The sequence below is a fragment of the Perca flavescens genome, chromosome 7 (assembly GCF_004354835.1).
Source record: "Perca flavescens isolate YP-PL-M2 chromosome 7, PFLA_1.0, whole genome shotgun sequence".
Lineage (NCBI taxonomy): Eukaryota > Metazoa > Chordata > Actinopteri > Perciformes > Percidae > Perca > Perca flavescens.
The window spans coordinates 1,187,566-1,197,420 of record NC_041337.1 but is presented as its reverse complement, the minus strand read 5'-3'; the positions used below and the strand labels follow the sequence as shown (position 1 = coordinate 1,197,420).

The following is a 9,855-nucleotide window of genomic DNA, read 5'->3' as shown; positions in this document are numbered from 1 at the left end:
GAATGGTTTTCATCATATTCCATCCTAAAAAAAATAGCCTATAGGCTAGGCTACTATTACACGTCTGTATTGTATTTGCAGTCATTGTCTACTGATAACGTCAGTAACTGCTCTGAAAGTGTGGCCGCTTTCAACAGGTGAGCACTCGGTTGTTTGTATTAAAACCGCTGCGCCCTGAATGCAGCACGTCAGTGAGCTCAGCGAGCGGGGCATGCGCAGTGAGTCAAACTGTTATGAAACAAAGTAGTGCCAGAGTCAGAAACAGGTATCAAGAAGAGGGATTTCTCTGGCACACGGCGCCCTCCCCCCTACATCAGCACAGAGGAAAGAAATGCTCTTTTCTTCGGGCTTGACATAAATATCATCTCCGGGGGAGCCAGTACACGGTAAGACGGGTCTTTTTTAGGCAGTTTTGAGGGGCTTTGGCTTTAGGGGAAACCGGTGTAAACAGCGCCCCCAACTAACGTTACATAAGGAGTATTCTAGTGACCCCGTTTTGATCTATATAACGTTGCAGAGATGCCGTTTCCTCGCTTGAACTTCTAGTAGTCCTATATATACGAGACATGTTCAGCAGCTCTTTATTTGTATCGTTATTTTGTATTTATTCTGGCTGAAGTTTCTATCAGGTGGGTGCAATAGCTGCTGCCCATTCAGAATGAACGCTGTGTGACCTAATTTCCACTTGCATAAGTCATTATAGCATCGCTGTGACTTCACACTTAGGTGAAACTGCCTTCTTCTTCTTTTCTTTTTTTTTAAACCCTCGTGTTGTCTTCCCTTCGACCATTAACATTGTTGTCCAAAAGTGAAATTGAATTTAGATTTTTTTTTGTGCTTTTTTCAGCATTTTTGGCTCTTGTTTTATGCATTTGACACTTTTTTCAACGTTTTTGTCACTTTTTTCAACGTTTTGTTTCAAATTGATCGTCAATGAACCTAATTTATGTGACATTATACCACATTTTTGAGTTGAAAAGGCAGAAATGTTGAATTATTTTGACTAATAGTTGAGATCAAAGGGTGTTGAGCGGATCACAGACTGGTTTATGTCAGAAGTTTAGTCAAATGTTATGAAAATTGAAATAAAACACCCAAAATTCAATGAATGTAATCATTAATTTTGTCTGCAAAGAACGGACATCCATGCATCCATGTTATATTTGGCCATTTTGGTTCAAAGAAACCCATATTTCTGATATATATATATATATATATATATATATATATATTGAAGTTGTTGGGTCTTTGTAAATGATAGTGTAGTCTATACCTACTCCATCTGTAAAGTGTCCTGAGATAACCCCTGTTATGATTAGACACTATAAATCAAATGTAATTGAATATATTAACAAGTTATCAATCTGATTAATTGTGAATTGGCAAAAAAAAAAAGTATTGTCATAATTCAAATGTAACACTTGTAAGAATCACACCTGTCCCTTTTCCATCTCACAAATATGTTCTATATGGACTTTTATGGCGTTGTACTTGGAAATGGTTTCTTTGTGAATTGCAGGCAAGATATGGATATTCTCAACATTAGTGGCAAATATTTGATTGCGTCACAGAAGTGGTCCTGCTGCCGGGTGTTACTGTGCCAGAGAAACAGACACATTTCAGTTGTCAAAAATCAGCAATGTGAATGAGTCATATTGCTATTTGTGATAAATGTAGAACTGTAACGGTTCCACATTTTACTATACAATGAATTGCCCTCCAGCAATAATTGCTATTAACAATATAATTAAAATCAATTAAAATAAAAAAAAAATTATTTATGTATTACTTTTTTTTTGGTTATATCACTGTCACGTGACCCAGATAATGTAATAACACAGGTACACAGCCTATGAAGTAAACAATGCCTCTTTATTATCATATAACTTGTGTGTGTGTGTGTTGTTTAACTATATTCGTGGGGTCCAAAAACCGGGAGGAAAAAAGGGCTGTTTAAGGGTTAAGACTTGGTTGTAGGATTAGGGATAGAATTAGGTTATGGTTAAGGTTAGGGTAAGGGTTAAGGTTAGGTATTTAATTGTGATGGTTAAGGTTAGGGTAAGGGGCTAGGGAATGCATTATGTCAATGACAGGTCCCCACGAAGATGGTGCTACAAACGTGTGTGTGTGTGTGTGTGTGTGTGTGTGTGTGTGTGTGTTTGTGTGTCATGAACACCTGCGTGAAGCTGGCCCACAATGTCCTCCAAAAATGATTAAAAACACTGCTATTTGTTTGTGCGACATTTGTGTAGAGATGTTCCGATACCGATACCAGTATCGGTATCGGCTCCAATACTGCCTAAAACGCTGGTATCGGTATCGGGAAGTACTGGAGGTTATGTACCGATCCAATACCACGTAATAAAGCCCTAAAGAAAATCTACATTAAAGTAGTTTATTTATGTTCTTTTTCCGTTATAACTGACTGTCAAACTGGAGAATAAAAGAAAGTTCTGGGGTATTCATTGCTTGTGTTTGTTCATGTTTCACAAAGAGTTTAACCTGAGCCAGACCGACAACAAAGATAGAAATCATATCACATCCATACAGGGATAGTAGTATACAGCTGTTATATCATATCACATCCATACAGGGATAGTAGTACACAGCTGTTAAAACATAATGAAATATATGACACTCTGGTATCGGATCAGTACTCGGTATTGGCCGATACGCAAGTTCAGGTATCGGAATCGGTATCGGGAAGCAAAAAAGTGGTATCGGGCCATCTCTAGTTTTAAGTAATTAAACTTAACATTTTCTGGCCACTGACGTCACCCAGCCCCCCCATCAATGTCCAAATCTCCCAAAAATGGTCTCAATCGTTTGTGCTACTTAAATATGTGCTGATTTGTGCCGTTAAAAGAAACCTTTGTACTGTTAGAGCAAATGTTTCTTTTGTGTCCGTCGCTCAGACTTTGTGAAAATATTCCTCTACACAAATTTGAATTACACATGCACAAAATAATTCCACAGCTGATTATTGTTTGATTATATAGACATATTTAGCAGAGGCACCGCCCGGGACGATTGTGATTGGTTTAAAGAAATGCAGATCAACCAGAGAACTTTTTTTTTTTTCTAGCTCAACCTTCCTCCAAAGCACTGTGGAGGAAGGTCTGGCAATGCGAGACTAGCTTCAACCAATTCAGTGATTCTTCTTTTTCTTCTCCCCGTCGTCACTCTTTTCTCTCAGAACCAAATGGCCCCAAATTCCATCCACTGGTTCCGAAAGGGCCTCCGTCTCCATGACAACCCGGCACTTCTGCAGGCAGTCAGAGGGGCAGGCACGGTGCGCTGTGTTTACTTCCTGGACCCTTGGTTCGCGGGGTCGTCCAACGTCGGGGTCAACAGGTGGAGGTAAGAGGATTTTTGAAGTTTTTCTTTTGGCTTTTGTGTATGTTATTACTGTAGTTTTTTAGAGACTAGAACGGCTTCGCTGTCTGAAAGCACCTTTAGTGGAGTTGTATCGTGGCGTGTCATGTGATCGCATCATCATAAGGTATCACAAGGTAAACCTCATGGCTCACCAGATGATTTTAGCCCTATTTGCACGGGACTAGTACTACCTGGTACTAATTATGGTACAATTATTGTTTGCTAATTTTAACGTTTTTTAAAATATACATTAATATAAAAAACTTCACCCAGTTTAATATGCAGCTCCGTTATATTAAAATATATGTAATAGGGGGCAGGGCTGTAGTCAAGTCCACCTTTGGATTCCAAGACCAGGACTAGTCAAGACCGAGTCAAGACCAAGTCCAAATAAAGTTTGAGTCCAAGTCAAGACCGAGTCCAAGACCAGGACTAGTCGAGACTGAGTCCAAATGAGACAGTCAATACCGAGACAGAAACAGAAAAATAATCCTCTTTAAGACCACTCACTTACCTGTTTATAATGTATAGTATGTGATGAGAGAGACAGTATATCTTCTGCTTTATTATTTGTAATAATCAAAAAGCAAGTGCAGAATAACACACTATAGGATCAAATCAGGCCGTCCCAGAGGAGCTGCTGGAAGCTGTGATTTCTACCTTATGAGTTGGCTCTGCTGAGAGGAGAACCAGGGAACCAGAGCCCGACTACAGAGCTGCAGTGCCTCAACACACAACACGGTGTCAGCGTTTCTCTGCTTCTGAGAGCGTTAATGTGTGGTGTCTGAGGATTTTGGAGGGAGACTTTTGCTCCGTGTCTGTCCAACGTTTGGATGCTTTAGCATGAGTCAGAATTTGGACAAAGGTAATCCCTCATTCAGACATGTTAAAGGGTATCTACCGTTTTTTCTTTTAACCAATGTTTTTGTGTCCAAGTGACTGATTAGAACCACAATCTTTGACATTGGTCCAGTATTAAGCAAGATTGCTGCTCAGATTAATATTCTAAGTGTCTGACAACATTATGGAAAGGATCCCTACAAAGGAAGACCTTTAAAACCTCTTTAAGACCTTTCTGTTTAACCAGAAACCGCTCTGAGGTCACTAGCGCTAAACCCACCAGGCTCCATTTAACAAAGACATACTTTTAGCGTGTATAGAGCCAGCATATTTCCAGATGTAAATCTGTAAACTATGTGTTTATTTCAACCAAAACTAGAATTGTGATGGTTGGAAAAGTGGAAAGATGAACCAAAACAGCTATTCATAGTTTTATTTTGTGTCTGTCGACTTTGAATGAAGTGTATTTTACGATGCTAAAATTACTGATTATTTACTTGGAGTCTGGTGGGTTTAGCGAACGCAATTTTGCGGATGTTAAAAAAAAAAGGATTTGAAAGGTCGACCTCCTTAGAAATCCTTTCCATAATGTTGTCAGACACTTAGAATATTAATCTGAGCCTGTCAGTAGCAAAACGAGCACTTTAGTGAACATAAACAAGCTGGACAATTGCCCTATTGCCCTTACATTGTAGCTTGTTTCTGCCAATTGCAGCGATCTCTCTTAATACTGGACCAATGTCAAAGATTGTTGTTCCCATCAGTCACTTAGACACAAAAACATAGAAAGAAATGTCCTATTTTCAGTGTATTACGAGAGGGGGGGAAGACATGCAGGAAAACCGTCACAGGTCGGACTCGAACCCCGGACCTTCTGCATCGAGGAATAAACCCCTACATATGTGCGCCCGCTCTACCAACTGAGCCAACCGGCCACATATCACTTCAGTTTTATGGCTGCAAAATGGGATTGTCAAGCAGACAAACTGACCAACACATATATAATATAATAATACATACTCGCCTCGTCTGTGTATCCATACAGTATTGCTACGGAAAATATCCCAATACTATGCTGTATCGATTCAATCCCCCCCACTAGTTTACGACTTTGTCCTGGATGGACCTGCTCAGCTGGCTTCACAGCCACAGGGTGCGCTTATGTTTTAGCCTCTCTGCTCACATAAGCCCCGTCCCGAGGTCAGGTCAGCAGGTATACTTAGGACTTGGTGCCTGCATGAGTAGGTTCCAGCAGGAGTCCAGATGGGCTCTTAGTAGGTTATTAGAAGAGATGTACACGCTGCAGGGATACATGTTGTGTAAATAGGCTTTGTGCGTGTGTGTTGTAAGATAAAGATCGGGCCACTCTTTTGAGAGACTGCATGTGAGAGCAGAGTCTGTTGAGATTCTTTCTAGGGCTGCACGATATGCGATTACGTTGTTGAATATTGCGATAACGATATTACTTCTTTATTGCGCAAGTTGATATCGCGATTTAAAAAAAAAATGTCTGTGTGTGTGTGTATATATATATATATATATATATATATATATATATATATATATATAAAAAAAATATAATTGACCATCAAACACTTAATTCCTGCATTCTTCTGAATTTGTATGCAACAATTTATGTTGCAAATGTCTTTATCTGTGTAAAGGAAATAATTGTTCTCCTTTATTGTTCAAAACTTTCTGCCTATTCAAAATATCACACGTTTCGGGATGGTTCGTTTTAGGAATCATGTACAACATCTACCACAACAAATCTGTCGGCGAATGAGAGCTTGTTAAAGCCAAAAGCTCCAGAAGTTCAAATCTACATGAATCTATCTTTGTTTTCACGCTCCTGTTGTGTTCTTTAACCCCCCCCCCCCCCCTCCCCAATGTAGCCCTAAGGTAGACACAGTTCCACACTGTTTTTGTAAAATTTTTTGAGCCCCCTGAACGGTTATTTTAACCTCTCTTGGGGAGTGGGTCTTTCATATTTTCTGAAGGGGACACATTTACCTCTTCTAAATATTGGGGGGGCATATCCCCTGCATCCCCCTGAAATCTATGCCTATGGGTTGGTGCTTTTACAAAATATTAACACAATGAGAGTTTTGATAAATATTCACCAATAATATGGATACAATGACTAAGTGCATAAAGGCAAATAATAAAACGATATAAAAAAGATATATTGCCCAGCCCTAGGTGGTTTTATCCAGATCATCCACAACTTCTGACAATGGAAAAAAACACACACACACACACACACACACACACACAAAAACAAATGTGTGACAAACTGAACTGAACCGGACTGCCTAGTGGAAACACGACATGTGTAAAGCGTTCCATCTGCTCTGCAGGGGAGGAGAGTCAATATCACTCCAATATTCATTGCTCGCTGGCCCGTTTTTTTCTCTGAGCTGCTATTTGTACACCCCTGGCAGAGGAACCGGCAGTATGGAAGTCACTGACCTGCTGATATCAAGCTGATCATTACATTAAAAATGCATTAAACAGACTTCGCGGCGTCGGCAGGAAAACGCATTAGTCACACACATGCCTGTCCCCCAATGTCCACAGATTTGAAAACATCATTTGTTCGTCAGCGGCGAGGCAAATGCACTTGTCATTTGGCCTTTATGTAGTAAAGGTGACTTCATGAAGCTAACTACCAGCATATCAGCTGGTGTTCTGTCAGATGGCTCCTCAGGCAGGCAGCATCACCAACAGAATGCAAAGTCCCAATAAGTCAGCGTGTTCCTTTAAATACACTATCGCCCTTTGGATGACTAAACTGATATTCCGGAGAGTCTTCGTGAGTGTTAAAGACCAAAATATAACATGGGGGTGGTGTTGGCGCAGTGGATATGACACATGCCTTTGGTGTGGGAGACCTGGGTTTGATTCCCACTGCAATACATCAACCAATGTGTCACTGAGCAAGACCCTTAACCCCTAGTTGCTCCAGAGGCTCTCAACCTCTGACTGTAAGTCGCTTTGGATAAAAGTGTCCGCTAAATGACATGTAATGGAAGTGAAGTTAGAGATTCAGGCCTGTCCACATCCAGGTAGCGATGGAGAGGGGGAGCCCGTTTTGGCCTGCCAGAGAAGCCGCTACAGGGCGTAGAGATGTCCCCTGCCCCCCGCTGCTGTACTGCAAATGTGTGGGGGCACAGGCACCAAGATATCCCCATTTATAAACCGATGGAAGTCTGCACAGCATGAGTTTTTTTATTGGACTCCCAGGTGGGACAGGAGGGTTGAGGTGGTTTAACCTCCTCAAGGCAATTTGAAGTGATTCAGTAGCGATGATTCATATTCATTGTGCATTGTGCAATAATTATGGCATTTAGTTTGGCGAATGTGTGCTGTTCATGTTGGTTTCTCACTCTTCTGATTTCACATTTTCAATTGAATGGGGCAGGAAATTGCTGAATGGGTCCCACTTATCTGGGCTAAGGCAGTGACGTAAAACAAGCGCACTGCTAGGCCTGTCGCGATAGTCAATAAATCGAGTTATCGCATGATAAAAAAAAATGAGCTCGATAATTTTTCCGGCCGCGATAATTTCCATTTGCATGCTTGTTTATTTTCCTCATCTCTCCCTCTCTTTCTCTACCAAAGAGACTGAAGGACCACTCTCGGTTCCTTAGCGTAACAAGGAGTGAACCCTCTTGTCAGTCGCATGGTCTTGGTGTGGGCGGTAGGCTACTCCAGGCGGAGAGAGCGAGAGAGTTGGAGCAGGGTTTCCTGCAGCACTTTGCAGTTAAGGCGCACCGTGTTACTCGGCGTCCCGTTTTCTCCCTTTCATTCCAAACCACACAGCTGACAACCTGCCGGTGGAGACTGTGGAGACGGGCTCGGACATACACGCCACTGTAGACTCGTCAGTCTCGCAAGCGGTTTCAGGAAAGTGGCTGCATGTGTCCGACAATGCACAGAACATTAACGGTACAAGCCTACAGCTGTCCGCGGACACGGAGTGTGGAAAGTATGTCAGAGTTGGCGTGTGTGTGTGTGTGTGTGTGTGTGTGTGTGTGTGTGTGTGTGTGTGTGTGTGTGTGTGTGTGTGTGTGTGTGTCGGCCCGCACCCACGAAGCTCCGACCTGCAGAGGAGCAGAAGCCGCACCTTCGCCAAAATGAAGACTGAAAAACAGAACTATTTTGGTACATTTACTTGCCACGTGGCAGATAGCCATACATATAGATTTTATTTATTAATTATATATTATTTAAATGTAATATTTAGTGTTAAATAATTGTAAAATGTAGTACAGTCTCTAGTCTGAGAACTTACGTGTCACAAATGGCAATTCCACAACTGTACATCAGCGTGAAAGATGACATACCAAAGGAGATCAAAGACATATTGTGGATATTTAAAATGTCTTCCAGTTCCAGTGTTAAATATTCTTTAGAAATAAAAGTGTATTGATCTTTGAAAAGGTGTACCTGTAGTATTATTATTATTATGACATTATCATTATATTAGATGCAAATGGTCTCTCGATGACAATATTATCGTTTATCGCAATAATTTCTGGGACAATTTATCGTCCAGCAAAATTTGTTATCGTGACAGGCCTACGCACTGCTTTCAGACTCCATGGCGACAATGACCCTTTTAATTTGGGAAGCTAAAACAGCTGCTTTAAGGGTTACAAGAACATGCACGGAGGTTAAATTAGGACCAATCTAACGGAATCGAGGCCACTGATCTCTGCACGCACACGTATTTTGATGTCCCTCGGCTATGCACACCAAGACAATTGCATTTTGAAATTCCTTTTGAAAGTCGACAACGGAGGCTCAGACCAAGGCACTAAAACTCGTCCCGAGAAGTTGCCCCGACACGTGCAGGTGTGACCCTCATCCAATTAGGGGTGTTATTGTTTCCCCATCTAGAGGAGCATGTGAGAGTAGTCTGTGCAAGAGATGTAGGTAAATGTGTCCGTGCATGAAACGTTCAATTTTCAATTCAATTTTATTTATAGTATCAAATCATAACATAGGTTATCTCGAGACACTTTACAGATAGAGTAGGTCTAGACCACACTCTATAATTTACAAAGCCCCAACAATTACAGTAATTCCCTCAAGAGCAAGCAGTGCGACAGTGGTGAGGAAAAACTCCCTCTTGGGAAGAAACCTCGGACAGACCCAGGCTCTTGGTAGGCGGTGTCTGACGGGCCGGTTGGGGATATGATGAACAGTGGCGATAATAGTCAAATTAATAATGGAAAAGTGACTGGAAGTAGCGGGAAGCTGCAGGGTTCAGCAGGAAGCTGCAGGGTTCAGCAGGAAGCAGCAGGGTTCAGCAGGAAGCTGCAGGGTTCAGCAGGAAGCAGCATGACATTGCAGGGCACCGCTGAGCTCAGCAGGGAGTGCAGCAGGACCACGGCGACAGCTGGAACCAGGATCTTGGTGCCACCGTTCTCCAAGGAAATACGCTGGGGGAAAAAACATAAGGACTCCGGGGAGTAAACTCCCCAGAAGCTAGGATTAGTAACAAGCATTTCTGGGACAGGATACACACAAATGGTAATAGAAAGGGAGAGGAGAGAGCAGCTCAGTGCGTCAAAGGAAGGAAGGAAGTCCCCCGGCAGTCTAGAACTATAACAGCGTAACTAAGAGAGA

General features: G+C 41.8%; 1 protein-coding gene across 1 annotated transcript in view; it reads left to right on the top strand.

Moving 5' to 3' along the window:
* The first annotated feature begins 243 nt into the window (after nucleotides 1–243).
* Nucleotides 244–9,855, top strand: part of LOC114558474 (cryptochrome-1) — a 43,411-nt gene continuing 33,799 nt past the window's right edge. The window contains exons 1-2 of the mRNA XM_028582506.1: nucleotides 244–386; nucleotides 3,197–3,360. Of these exons, the coding sequence (XP_028438307.1) occupies nucleotides 3,203–3,360 (158 nt within the window). The 5' untranslated portion in view covers nucleotides 244–386; nucleotides 3,197–3,202. The remainder of the gene's footprint in view (nucleotides 387–3,196; nucleotides 3,361–9,855) is intronic.